The sequence below is a fragment of the Meleagris gallopavo genome, chromosome 2 (assembly GCF_000146605.3).
Source record: "Meleagris gallopavo isolate NT-WF06-2002-E0010 breed Aviagen turkey brand Nicholas breeding stock chromosome 2, Turkey_5.1, whole genome shotgun sequence".
Taxonomy (NCBI): domain Eukaryota; kingdom Metazoa; phylum Chordata; class Aves; order Galliformes; family Phasianidae; genus Meleagris; species Meleagris gallopavo.
This window is the reverse complement of record NC_015012.2, coordinates 93,857,235-93,871,570: the sequence shown is the minus strand read 5'-3', so window position 1 is coordinate 93,871,570 and position 14,336 is coordinate 93,857,235. Positions and strand designations below refer to the sequence as shown.

Here is a 14,336-nt window from a genome sequence, read left to right as displayed (position 1 = left end):
AAAAAAAAAAAAGAAAAAAGCCCAACTCTTTCTGAATAGTGTTGACACCTTGATAGTTGATAAAATGGGATGGTTTTCAACCAGGATCAAGTGCTGGGTCCTACGCTTTGGCCACAACAACTCCAGGCAACGCTACAAGCTAACAGCAAAGTGCCTGGAATACTGAGGGAGAAATGGACCTGGGGCAGTTGGTCAGCACTCGGCTGAACATGAGCCAGCAGTGTGCCCAGATGGCCAAGAAGACCAGTGGCATCCTGGCTTGTGTCAGAAATAGCATTGCCAGCAGGAGCAGGGAGGTGATCATCCCTTTGTGCTCAGCTCTGGTGAGGCTGCACTTCAAGTACTGTGTTCTTCTTCTGGCACCTGTCCCGAGAAGGGGAACAGAAAGCTGTGAGGAGTCTGGAGCACAAATCTTATGAGGAGTGGCTGAGAGATCTGGGATTCTTTAGTCTGGAGAAGAGGAGGTTTAGGGGTGACCTTACAGCTCTCTACAGCTTCCTGAAGGGAGGTTGTGAAGAGGTGGAGGTTGGCCTCTTCTACTGTGTAACCAGCAATAGGGTGAGAGGGAATGGCCTCGGGTTGCACTAAGGGAGATTTAGGTTGGATGTTAGAAAAAATTTCTTCACCAAAAGAGGGTGGTCAGGCACTAGAATGTGCTGCCAAGGGGAGTGGTGGAGTCACCATCCCAGGAGATGTTCAAGGAACATTTAGATGTTGTAGTGGGGGACGTGGTTTAGTGGGAAATATTGGTGATGGGTGGACAGTTGGACTGAATGATCCTGGAGGTCTTTTTCAACCTTGGTGATTCTGTGATAAGGCCAAGTTCTCATATGGCAGGAAGGTGATTGCACAGTGCCTGTGACATTCAGGAGTCCAATTAAATTGAACTTTTCCATTTGAATTTTAATTTTTTTCTTGTTGCAGTGTTTGTATCTCTTTCCTTCTTCCTCTTCCCATTCTAGCTTTTTATTTTTTAGAGCAAAGCATAAGCATGGAATATGAACATTAGAATGTAAAGCTAAGGAAACATTTGGATCCCTAAGAAAGATGTATCTTTCTTCTGTTATTTAAACTGATAGAGTAATGGGTTCTATATTGACTGTAAAACAAAATCTGCTTTGTTTGTTTGTTCACAGAATTCTATGACTGCACTTATCGTAGCAGTTAAGGGTGGCTACACCGACTCGGTGAAGGAAATACTGAAGAGGAACCCAAATGTGAACTTAACTGATAAAGATGGAAATACAGCTTTGATGATTGCGTCAAAGGAAGGGCATACTGAAATTGTGCAGGATCTTCTTGATGCTGGAACTTACGTGAATATTCCTGACAGAGTGAGTAAACTTTCTTACCGTTTAGATACCAGTGTAAGGCATGCAAATTTGTGGGTACGTTTTTTAATGTTTCTGCCACCTGGAGGTATTTTCGTGTATTGCAGTGTTGCAGCTGTTTGAAGTGGCTGCCACAAGAGAAAGGAACTAAAATCACTTGTTAAAATGAAACTACCCAAAAAACTTTGTGCCAGTTTGCAGCTTTGAGGTGGTTTTTTGTATATTTATATTCATGATAGTGCTATTAAAACAGTAAATCAACAGATACTGGAAATGTCTTTCAACACCTCCTCTCATCTTTAACATTTAAAAAAACATTTTATTAGGAAAATTCCATATACAAGAGGAAGACTTCCACTAAGACACACAGATGTGATGTGTAGATGTACTGTGTACCTCTGAACAGCTAGAGTGAGAATTACAGTGGCCACTCAGGCCTTTCTTCAGTTGCTTACATAGATGTGCTTTGGACTGTTTGCAGTGCTGCCTTGAGTTCATTGTTTTCTGAAGTGGCAGAGGCAGCACTGCAGCCAAGGACATAATAGAGGCTTTGATACCTAAACTTAGGTGCCTCTGTCAAGATCACGATTTTATTTCAGGGTAGTGACATGATTTTAAGGTGTTATTATCCTAAATTGTGTTCCAATCCTAAAGTGAATTCCTTGAGGATTGCAGAGAGATGAGAAAAACCTCCTTGTATTTGCTGTGTAATTTTAAAAGGATTTTTGGGTGCATTTTCCCATATTTCATGTCTCAGCTTTATGCATATTGTAGATGATTTTGTGCTGAGCTGCAGTGCTGCATGGGACAAAAACTTTGATCCAGACTACATAACATGGCAAAACTTTAAACATTTAAGAAAATATATTTAGAATCTCCCTTTCCACCTTTTCTTTCACAAAATTCTACAGCTGTGTATTCTTCTGTGCTTTTGGGAAGAATAAATGACAACTTAGAGTGCAGATGACTGCATTCCAAAATACATCAGACAACAAATAGTTGTAGTTTCAAACTGTAGAGTAGATTTTGAAAAAGGAAAATCTCTTGATTGGCAGCCAGATGCATAATGACTGCAGTTGGTAGAGGACCTGTTACTGCTCAGGTTTATAACTGATTTCCACATCTGTGATTTAGCTGTACTTTCATTTATTTTTCTTGTTCTATGATAAAATAATTATTAAAGAAGTCATTTCAGGATTTCACTTTCTGAAATGATAATGGATCCTTAAGTGTGTTAAAATGAGAAGCCTTAAGCAAAACTGTAACTGTTTTACGTTTTTGAAACTCAATTTACTGCAGCAAAGTAACTTCTCTTTCAATTAATTTGAGCTGAAACCAGCCTTTGGCTTCTTTTCTCTCTTATGACAGAGTGTAAACTGGGTAGCAGTCAAATCTGTGTGCACACACACACACACCAGAGAAATCTTGAAAATCCTTTGTCATTTTTGAATATCCAAAGAAGACAGCCAACATTCCAGACATTCCAGTAATAACCAGGAGGTTATTACATATGGGGAGCAATTTTTTAGAAGGGCAGGTAGCAACGGGACAAAGGGAAGTGGTTTTAAACTGGAAGAGGGAAGATTTAGACGAGATATTAGGAATAAATTCTTTACTGTGAGGGTGCTGAGACACTGGAACAGGTTGCCCAGTGAGGTTGTGGATGCCCCATCCCTGGAAGCATTCAAGGCCAGGCTGGATGGGGCTGTGAGCAGCCTGGTCTGGTGGGAGGTGTCCCTGCCTATAGCAGGGGGTTGGAACCAGGTGATCTTAAAGTCCCTTCCAACCCAAACCATTCTATGATTCTGTGATTATGGTGAGTTTTAGTTGTCTTATGAACATAGAGAACAGCTGATCTTTTTCTTCCCCGTTAGTAGTTCAGGCTTTTAGTTGTTTAAGATGGACATGCATTCCTTGGATGTTTGTTTTGCCCATGAGTCTGTTATATTTCCTCTCTTTGCAAAAAACAAAATATATATACATCTGTATATTATTATTTTCAATCAGAGACTGAAAGTTTTGTTTTGGCTGTGCAGGTTTTTAATTTTTTTTTCATCTTTCTTTTAAAGAGTGCACAGGCACTGTCATTATTTTTCATGTTGGCTTTCTTTTTTGCCTAGCAGAATTAATTCACCTTCAGTATTCTTTCACAATTTTTCCAGAGCGGAGACACGGTGCTGATTGGGGCTGTTAGAGGAGGTCATGTTGAAATTGTCAGGGCTCTGCTCCATAAGTATGCTGATATAGACATCAGAGGTCAGGTAAGTACAACACTGTAAAGGTTCACATCCTTCTTAAATAGGTTGTGAATCTGAATATCAAACAATTATACTATATATCTAAAAAGCAGGACTTTAAAAAGCTTTTCAAATTCTGCTTACAGGGAGCTCAGATTCCAATCAAATGTTAGAAATATCATGTTGCAGTGCAGTTTTAAAGATAGAGAGTGTATGTAACGGTATGCTAAACAGAAATTTTTAGTTACTCTGCATAATAGTTGAAAAGCAAAGAGTATAAACAGAACTTACTCCACCAGCACTGCTAGTGAAATAAAGGTTTAAACAGATTTAAAATAGTGTGAAGTATTTTAATACATTTAATATTCTAATGTTTGGTACTTTTTATACTGACAACAGGGGTATCATATCAATGTAGTATTAGTAATGCTAAGCCAGTTATGTCCCTGTATTTGATTGGTTCCCTCTTTAACAAACTTCCTTGCTGCAACAAGCAGTTACTGGCAGTGGATTCTGTATTTTCTACTTGCCCTTCCTTTCCACTTTTGTCCTTTGCGTAGGGTTCTGTTTGTACTCTTCCAAAAGCTCTCTTAGCTGAGCTCAGCACTTTAATGTTCAGCTTGCTTTCTTCTGTGGTGTTCTGGAAGCACTGCTGAGTTCTGCCTGGCCTCCTAGCCCACGTGTTCTTTGTGCTCCATTCCCACGGGCACTGGGAGCTCAGGGGAGACCCTGAGCAGATAGAAAGAGACTTTAGAGTTTTGTGAACCCTTGCTTGGGAAGTGAAGAGGAGCTCAGGTGAAAGGCTTAGCTGTGAGCATTCAGTAGACCAGAGTCTGGCTTTGCAGCTGATGTTAGCAAGGAATCAGCTTCTTCACTCTGGTGTGCTGCTGGAAGCTTGTAGCTGAGGAAGAGGTGATCTGAGAGGAAAGAAATCTCAGTGAGCAGGTTTGTTAAACTGGTGAGAAAGGCTTTAAAGTCAGTCTGCTGTGAAGCCCAGAAGCGAGAGAGGAAGAGCTGCAAATGAAAGTACTGGAAAGGCTGTAACGGCTGCTTAGAAGCATGTTTGTGTTTAGAGTGCTTCCTTGAAAATGTCTGTACACAAATATGCATCAAAAAGAGCCTAGTTGCAGTGCAGTCACCAGGCCAAAAAAAGGTGCAGTCAGAGGTTTCATGGGTTAGTACCTATTAGTGGGGAGAGGGGAAAGAAAACATAATGCAAGGAGATTTGCAGCTGTCAGCCTTTCCTCCTGCTTCAGTGATGTGTTGTGTGGCTGATCTGCATTCTGGTGCTTTTTGTTGACCTCCACGTCTGTTTACAGCTTTCCAATGTGAATGTTGTTCTTTTGTTTCTAAACAACCAACCAATCTACCAGTACAACGGTTTTATTGGCTGTGCCATAAAGATCTTTCTGAACTTCTCCTTTTTAAAGGCTTCAAGGTGGTTTCTACCTCTGTGTTCTAATAGGAGAGAAATCTTTTAAAACAAGAACCCCTAAGCAAACAAAAAACAGAGAAACATAAATACTACCTAACAGAGGAAGAAAAAAAAAAGTTGTTTTATTTTGTTAGAAAATCTATGTATTTGAATTACAACTGAAAACCCATGTATAGTTTTTGGAGATAGGTGTTTTGGAAGCTGTTTCAGGGCAGATTGGCTCTCTCAGGTTGCTAGAACTCTCAAGATATTTTCTTCTGGTTTTTAAAATCGATTTTGTATTCTTTAGCCAGATTTCCCCACCAGGTTCCACTGGTACCAATTGGAGTTGGTAGCATTTCCATTTGCCCTGAACTGTACTAAAATTTGCTGATTTGTGTGCTGTTTTCAGTATAGTGATTACATTTTATATATTGGTTTTGAAATCTATTGTATTGAAGTGCTACTTTCCTTTTTTTTTTTTTTTTTTTTTTTAGGATAATAAAACTGCTTTATACTGGGCAGTTGAGAAAGGAAATGCTACAATGGTGAGGGACATCTTGCAGTGCAACCCTGATACTGAAACGTATACAAAGGTAAGTATGAGAGTTTTGAGAGCTTGATTTGCTTTGTTTAACATCTTCTCTCAATTCCCACATGATGTTAAGATCATAATACCAAGTTCAGTTTTTGTGAAGAATGAATGTCTTGTGTGCTGTTTAAAATAAGTTGTTTTTTTTTTCCTTCTTTCTGAAATACAGAATTTCTTTTCAGTGTTGTTAATGTCCACTTTGATCACTTGCTAACTGAAACTATGAGTATCTGCCCTTACTTTATCTCAGCACAGCTGACACTACCAGCAGCAAGCTGGTGCTGGGAGGTCTGGGAAGAGCCTTCTGGTATTACTAAGCTTGGTTAAGTTCATCATTCATTGAATGAAAAAAAATTATTAAAAAAAAAAAAAGGGAAATGTTATGTACAGAAGTGATTTGGCTCTCCTCTCAAATATCTTTCGTTGCATCTCTGTCCACTCTTTCTCTATTTGACACTAAACAGAAATGCATTCTGCACATATGTTTTTTGCTGCTGTTCAATCAATCTCTAGTAGTGTCTGTGATTATTTCTTGAGCACAGGCATGCTGAAGGGTCGTTACCTGCAAAATAACATTTATTTAGAAAATTATCACAACAGTGTAGGATTTGATTTGTTACACTGTTACTGCTTTTTGTTTGTTGCTGAGTGTACAAGGAAGGTTTCGTGTGTTTGTTTCTTGAAATTAGGCTTTGCTTTTACTTTCAGGATGGAGAAACACCACTTATCAAGGCAACCAAGATGAGAAATATTGAAATAGTAGAACTTCTTCTGGACAAAGGAGCTAAGGTCTCTGCTGTAGACAAGGTAAAGAATATTCATGTGTTCATTTACTTCAGTATATTTAATCATTTTTGTTTTGCAACCAAATTTTAATGTGAACTGCTGAGGCTAAAACAGAAATAGGTTTTAAATGTTTCTGTGTCAGGAATAAGAATTCCACAGATAAATACTGATTCTTAATATGCTCAAAAAAGAATATAGATACGGTTATGTTAGTTGCCAGTCATTTTTTTTATTTTATTTTGATGATTAGCCACTAAACTAAGCAATGCCAAAGATGGATAACAATAATTTGTTACTGATCTCTTGTGTTACCTACTTTGGTAAATCTCTCGAGTACTGGGGTATTTATTTGATACTGTTGGCATCTCTTAGAACTGTCTCATATCTCAGGCACAGAAATGATATTTTGGATTTGGTGTAATAAGGAAACTTTAAAGTTTTTTTGAGAGATCTGTGCAGACACTGAAATAATTCTATTCCATACAGGTCTCTGAATTTGCTAGCAGACACTTGTCACAGAGATGTGAGTTTCCATGAATGTTGAAAGAAGATAATGCCTTAGCTTTAGCATTATGAGGCCTTTACCTTTGCACTTGTGTTTTGTTTTTTTTTAACTTTTAGAATACTTCTTCAAGAGGGGAAAAAAAACTGACTGTAAGGTTTAACCTGTAAAGAGTTCCTTAAGGTGTATTGCAAGTGCATAATGCATTTGGAGGGATGGGGAACATATTTTCTATGTGATGGGATTTAGTAGGTCAGGTTGGTGGTTAAAAGTAATAATCCTGAGGATCTTTTCAAACTTAAATGATTCTCTGATTCTATGACATTGCCTTTTCATCTTATGAATTCATGTTAGGTATTACTAGTTGTTGTTTTTTTTTGTTTTTTGTTTTTTTTTTTTTACTGAATTGCAGAAAGGAGACACCCCACTTCATATTGCTATTCGTGGAAGAAGCCGTAAACTCGCTGAACTGCTCTTGAGAAATCCAAAAGATGGTAGATTGCTTTATAGACCCAACAAAGCAGGAGAAACACCTTACAACATTGACTGCAGCCACCAGAAGAGCATTTTAACACAGATATTTGGAGCTAGTAAGTAAAAGTATTGGCCTAAGAGTGGTCAAACACATCTTTTATTTTTAATCTTTGCACTGTGACATCGGCTACTACACCATTTCTCTTAATCACTTTTATTTAAATCTTGCTTATGTAAGAATTTTCTTTCATTTGTTGTAATTTTGTTGGAGAATTTGTAGTAAGCTCTAATAGTTTTGACAATTCTGCAACACTTAAATAGTTTTATAATTGTGTAACGCTTATATGGGTGATCAACGTTCCTTTGAACAAGAATGTAACACCAATACTGCTATGTTAGTAACACTAATAATATTATATGAGAGGGTTATGCACACAAATATAGGTAAACCTGTCATAATTTTATGTATCAAAATTGTCATACTGATAGGATTTCTTAAAACAAAGCTCTATAACACAGTGTTTGTTTTACAGGACACTTATCTCCCACGGAATCTGACGGTGACATGCTGGGCTATGATCTGTACAGCAGTGCTTTGGCAGATATTCTGAGTGAGCCAACCATGCAGCCACCTATTTGTGTGGGCTTATATGCTCAGTGGGGAAGTGGAAAATCTTTCCTGCTCAAGAAACTAGAAGGTAAAATTTGATGTAGCCTTTTCCTGTGGGTTCAGATACACCTATGGAAATCATCACATCGGTGTTAATAGTTTTTGCAGCAGCCATTGGTTCATCTGGTGCTGTATCTGATCTGTGTACCACCATAAATAAAAAAGTGTGCATTTTTCATTTTTGAGTGTGATGTTCATTAACTCCTATGTATTCAGAACGCTTTTCAGCATTTCTTTCCTGCTTGTTATTCATCTTTTCATTGTGTGGATGAAAACTTCTTGCACTCCTCTCTGAACAGGAGTTATAACTATACAACTATTCTAACAATGAGTTATAGTTTCCATTGGTTTTGGTCAATATTAGGGAGAAGCTAGTGTAGGAAGAAATATTTTCAATAAATGAGGGTCTGTATAATAATTTTTTGGTGCTTTTTGGTCTAGAATGGTTTAACATGTTTACTGGTCTTTGTTTTTCAGATGAAATGAAGACTTTTGCAGGACAGCAGATTGAACCTCTGTTTCAGTTCTCCTGGCTGATTGTGTTTCTCACACTTCTGCTCTGTGGAGGGTTGGGTTTATTGCTTGCTTTCACAGTGGATGCAAAGCTTGGGATAGCAGTGTCACTCAGCTTATTAGCAGTGCTCTACATTTTCTTCAGTAAGTCTGTTTTTTATGAAGTTTCTGATGGCTTTTGCTAAATATCTATTTTTAGCATTAGTTTCTGTTCTGTAGACAAACTTTGTGTTTTAGAAGAAAACCTGATTTTGTGGGAAGTAAGGCCTCCTTTGACCCTTTTCTTGTGTTGTACTTAGTGAGAAAATATTCTTGAAAACAGACAAAATCCATGCATATTACCTTCACTATTGCTATTATCTTTCTCATTTCTGGCCGTAATTGTTGAAATTCATTAAACTTCACCCTATATCATTTTGTGAACATCATGATTCCTTTCAGTTGTGAATTTCGACTAAAACAGACTTCTTTTTCCTTCTTCTAGCTGTAATTTATTTCGGTGGTCGAAGAGAAGGTGAGAGCTGGAATTGGGCCTGGGTACTGAGTACAAGACTGGCAAGGCACATTGGATACTTAGAGTTGCTTCTCAAACTCATGTTTGTGAACCCACCAGAGTTACCAGAGCAAACCACTAAAGCTTTACCTGTGAGGTTGGTTATTTCCCTTACTTAGTCTGGAATGAATAATTCAGGTTCGCTCTGACGCTTTCCAGACTGTGTATTAATGTGTTTGTGCATTGTCCTGTGTCAAACTGTTACGATTCCTGCTTGGAGAACAGCCATAGAGGCTTGTGTAAAGATCAAGAAATTACCCTGTCAAAGTACTGTTGCTACTCTGTGCCAAAGTCAGTGAAAAGTACTGCTTTTTGGTGGTGATGTGTGGTTGTGGTGTTGTTTGTTTGTTTTTGTCTTTAATTAATTTGTGACAGAGAAACTAAGAAGTTAGTAGTGGGCTATACCAGAGAGTTATGCTTAACACTTATTTCACTGATTATTGTTGCTAGGATATCTTTTTAAGACTTTTTTTTCTTTTCTTGCAAGTAGAGCATCAAGCTGCTCAAAGCTTCTAGCTTATTGTAAGCAAGAAAACAATAAACTGTGTTTTGTGGTTTTGTATACTGCTGTCGTTTAAAAGCTGTTATTTTAGCCCAGTAGTGCTTTTATGTGATGTTCTTCTGTGTGTTTTTTGATCTGCCATGAATATTTGATAATTCGTCAGAATGTGACTTTAAAAGTACTTGTTGACATTATTCTCTGGGGTTGTGAAGATATTTCTGTTTTTACTGCTGTCTGAGCTACCATTATTGCTGTCTTCGTTTTTATCTTTTTTAATAAGTTTTAGAGTAGGAAGTGGGCCAAAAAAGAAGTTGATAATGGGATAAATAAGTATGTAATTTTATGTTAGAGATTTAAAAAAATAAGTATTTTAAATGTTTTCCCACTTGGAAGGAAAAAACCAAATAAAAGAAATCTTTCAGCTACTGATATGCAGGAAGATTTTTGCCTTGGTGGTCTAAAACTATTTCAAGCTTTCCAAAGTACATAACATGTATGGTTTTTTTCTCTTTCAGATTTTTGTTCACGGACTACAATAGACTGTCCAGTGTAGGTGGAGAAACTTCATTGGCTGAGATGATTGCTACCCTCTCTGATGCCTGTGAAAGAGAATTTGGTTTCTTAGCAACAAGGCTATTTCGAGTTTTCAAGACAGAAGATACACAAGGTTTTTATTACCTGAGTGGCATTTGTGATTATACCATTTCAGTGCACCGTTATTAGGGGTTTTGTTCCTCACATAAGAAGCTCTTTTTAGAAACTGCTGTAATCATGCAGAAGGGGAAATTCTCTTCATTGTCCTGGAGAGAAAAATGCTCTATGTTCTTTGTTTATCTTGATTTTATTAACAAATATGGCAAGAGGAAATGAAGTATTCTTACTTGATCCAAATGGAAGAAACTTTTTCTGTCTCATCTGCAGATTGCTGAAAAAAATACGCAGAACAGTGTATGATGTGAGGTAAAGGGGAATTTTCAGTTCGTAGAAAACTTATTTCTGCTTGGAGTTCAGTTTCACTCAGTTACTCCTCATTTAGACTTGAATTCATCACACAGAGGAATCTGTGAGATGCCATCTTTTGCCCTAAAATGAAATATTTCTTCTCTCCTATATTCTTCAGGGTGGAAAATGCATCCTGTGTGCCAAATAGAACTTGCTCTTCATTATTCTTTCATAAATTCACTGTATATTCTTTATCAAACTGTTGCATGGATTCTTTTTCTCCCTTGTTTCTGTTAGGCATTTAGACATTTTAGAAACTTAGACATTTTCTAGTTTATCTCCTTCATTGAAGCTCTCCTTAACTTCAGATTTTATGGTGCTGCAATTTCACTGAAAGCAAGGTTTGATTTAGAGCAGGTTCTTGTGATAAGCTGCAGTAATTGCCATTGCCCATTCCCCTTCACCTGTCCCACATTTGTCTTGTGTTCCTTGGCTCTGCTGCCTTCTTGTGCTGTTCCTAATTCTGTAGTTGATGATCTTACAAAACCTCTCCTTGTCTCTAGATGTTCGTAGACATTCCATATGGTTTTCTTTTTCTTTTCCTTATCTTTAACGTCTGTTATGTCTCTACACTCACAGACATATTCAGTTGCCATTTCTTTGTTGATTTGTAAGTCTCCCTGTAATCCATTTCTGTCTCTTTCTATTTAGAGGAGACTTACATCCCTACTTACATTCACTTCTACACATCTTTATCTGAGCTGTTATTCTTTGCTTCTTGCCCTTCAGTCCTGTCATTGTGCATTTCTGTTGCTTTGTACTGCATCACAAACCTGTCATCTTATGTCAGTAATGGGAAAGACCTTTCCAGCTTAAACCTTGGTCTAGAGTGTCATCTGTGGTCTGAAATTCTTTCAGAATAGCTTTTTTTTTTTTCATTTAAGTTCAAATACTGATTTCTTTTTTTCTTTCATCATTTTCTGTTAGACTATTTCTGTATTCTGTTCTTTGACATGGACAAGTGTTGAATTTCTCTGCTCGTACAGTTCCCAAAGGCAGAAGGTGCTGCTTTGGTTAAAACAAACAAAAAGCCTGTTTCTTAAATAAAAAAAAAGAGAACTGCAATGTTCTCTTGTCTCTTCCTTATCAACCCTGCGTAAGTCAGCCTTCTCTGAGCTCTTGTGATCATCTGCTCTTTATGTACTCTGTGTATGTGTTAGCATGCAGAATAGGGTAACCTAGAGCTGCAATCTCAAATTGTGGCTTGCATTTTTGAGTCATTTCTCCAATAGAAATGTTATTGGGTTACCTAAAGATTGGATTTCTGTTTAAAACCAGGTAGTTACTTCACCATTTGCCAAGAACTTGTAGAAATACACTTAACTGAGGGATGTCATAAACGGGGTGATACCACTGTGTGTGGTATGTGACACCATGGTGTGAAAGCTGCTTAATAAAGGTTGTTTCAATCCAGTATGGATTTCTTGAAACAAACTGAAGATTAAAGAATTATCTCTGCTTTATAATTTCCAAGACTTTTAGCAAATTTAGGTGATTTTTTTTTTTACTTTTGTAACTGAATTGTAAAAGTGCACTAAGTGCAAATTATTGTAAGAAGTATGCAGGTTAATATATTTTGAATTTACCTGTGATGACATCTTACGTTCATTGTAACAGCAAATACTTGTTTTCTAGGTAAAAAGAAATGGAAGAAAACATGCTGCCTCCCATCCTTTGTGATTTTCCTGTTCATATTGTCTTGTGTTGTTTCTGCGGTTGCCCTGCTGGCGATTTTTAATGTAGAGCCAACAAACATGACAGTGAATGCTATTCTTATATCAGTGACGTGTGTTGTTGGTTTGGCCTTTATCTTGAATTGTCGCACGTGGTGGCAAGTGATGGATTCAGTTTTGAATTCTCAAAGAAAACGTCTTCACCATGCTGCCTCCAAGCTTCACAAGCTGAAAAGCGAGGGATTCATGAAGGTAAGTGTTTGTGTGAATTAGCCATTAAAGAAGTGAACCCAACCTCTCCCAACTTACTTTGGATAGTGAGACTAGAAAGAAGAACTTCTTGAACATTTTAAAGGTGAACAACCAGGGCTAAGGGTAGTTTGTTACTTTAAAGCAGAATGTGCTGTGCTGCTGTATGTTTCAGTGTGACTAGAAGAATGAACGTTTTGGAGGAGAGATTTTTAGGACTCTTGCACTTCTGGGAAGAATTTCAGTTTTTATAAGCATTAATTTTTGTAAACTTACTGAAGTATTTTTGGGATAGGAAACAATCTGTCAAAGAAATCAGGTGCATTTTTTTTGAGATTTAAGTGTTATAACAATGTCTTTTCCTTCTCTGCTTTTCCTTTTTTTTCCCCTTAGGTTTTGAAATGTGAAGTGGAGCTGATGGCCAAAATGGCAAAAACCATTGACAGCTTCACTCAGAATCAGACCAGACTTGTTGTAATTATTGATGGATTGGATGCTTGCGAACAGGACAAAGTGTTACAAATGCTTGATACTGTGAGTTTGGATCATGATATAGAGATGAGCTCTGGATCCTCTCTTCCATAGATGATTCAGATACATTCACTTACTGCATTTTCTTTAGAATGAAAGTGTGTATACAGAGTCTCTGTTGTGCTGCAGTTATTTTTAAACATTTGTGTGCACAAACATAGCTGTAACACTAAGAGGAGCAGCTTTCAGAAGTTGAAAACTACATCTTAGTGGCACTGCATGTGTTTGTAAATGTGAACGTTTTGAAATCAGCAGGTGCTAATTATTAGAAAACTGGTATCTTTTTGAAACAAACTTACATTGTTTGAAGAGTTTTTGGTGCTTTCTGAAGTACTTCAGATGATAAATACTTACATGGTAAATATTTCAGGGACGTTGCTGCACAGTATTTTCTTGCTAATGACTTCTTCTGTTTTAAGTGCTTCTGCTAATGTGTCAAGTATGCTTATGGATGATATGTCCATATAGATATGTCATATTGAAGAAACTGGCATCTTTGTATGTCCCTTGCTCTCTCAAGGCTCTATCTAGGACAGAGTGAGTATAAAATGTTGAATCTGATGTGCAGATGATTGACACTTAATACTGGGCTTACTGTCTCCTTTCTTACAGGTGCGAGTCTTGTTTTCAAAAGGCCCATTTATTGCTATTTTTGCGAGTGACCCACACATAATTATAAAAGCTATTAACCAGAATCTCAACAGTGTTCTACGTGACTCAAACATAAATGGACATGATTACATGCGAAATATAGTCCATTTGCCTGTTTTTCTGAATAGCCGAGGGCTTAGTAATGCAAAAAAACTGATGGTAGCTTCGACAACCAACGGGGATGTTCCTTACACGGATAATGCAGGTAAAGTTATGCAGGAGAATAGTACTGAGGTTACAAAAACAGCAGTAAAATCTGTTTCCTGGAACATGCTAATTAAATAATTTGTAGATTATTAATGTTATTTTATAATGCAGTCACATGTATATGAGTGAAGAAAATGCCTTTTGTTGTTTCTGTGTTTTTAACTGATAGGATTGCATGAAGAGATTGATAGAAGAGTTTCTCAGAACAGCCTTGGGGAGATGACCAAGCTTGGCAGCAAAACAGCTCTCAATAGGCGGGTGAGAGATGTTATACTAAATGGTCCAGTACTGGTGATAGGGTTGTTTTTTTTTCTTTTCTCATTTTCTTTGATGTATTTAATGACATCAACTTTGAAGACTTATCAAACTATTCCTTGGAAGTTAGGATGCCTGATCTGTACAGGAGAACTATATTCCTAAATCAGCAGATTGTTTTTTTTTTTTTTTTT

General features: G+C 37.3%; 1 protein-coding gene across 1 annotated transcript; it reads left to right on the top strand.

Annotated features, from left to right (window-relative positions):
• The first annotated feature begins 173 nt into the window (after positions 1 to 173).
• LOC100549871 (kinase D interacting substrate 220) lies at positions 174 to 14,307 on the top strand. Its single transcript, XM_019613603.2, has 14 exons — positions 174 to 191; positions 1,080 to 1,334; positions 3,494 to 3,592; positions 5,480 to 5,578; positions 6,283 to 6,381; positions 7,275 to 7,452; positions 7,870 to 8,034; positions 8,484 to 8,663; positions 9,004 to 9,169; positions 10,090 to 10,241; positions 12,212 to 12,501; positions 12,892 to 13,032; positions 13,642 to 13,885; positions 14,057 to 14,307. Exons 1-14 carry the CDS (start codon positions 174 to 176, stop codon positions 14,305 to 14,307), a joined length of 2,337 nt encoding a protein of 778 aa, XP_019469148.2.
• Positions 14,308 to 14,336: the final 29 nt, after the last annotated feature.

Excerpts from the sequence above, each read along its gene's own strand:
- LOC100549871 (XM_019613603.2), top strand. Across the intron at positions 5,579-6,282 it reads ATACTGAAACGTATACAAAG|GATGGAGAAACACCACTTAT; the intron begins GTAAGTATGAGA and ends TTTTACTTTCAG. Across the intron at positions 6,382-7,274 it reads AGGTCTCTGCTGTAGACAAG|AAAGGAGACACCCCACTTCA; the intron begins GTAAAGAATATT and ends ACTGAATTGCAG.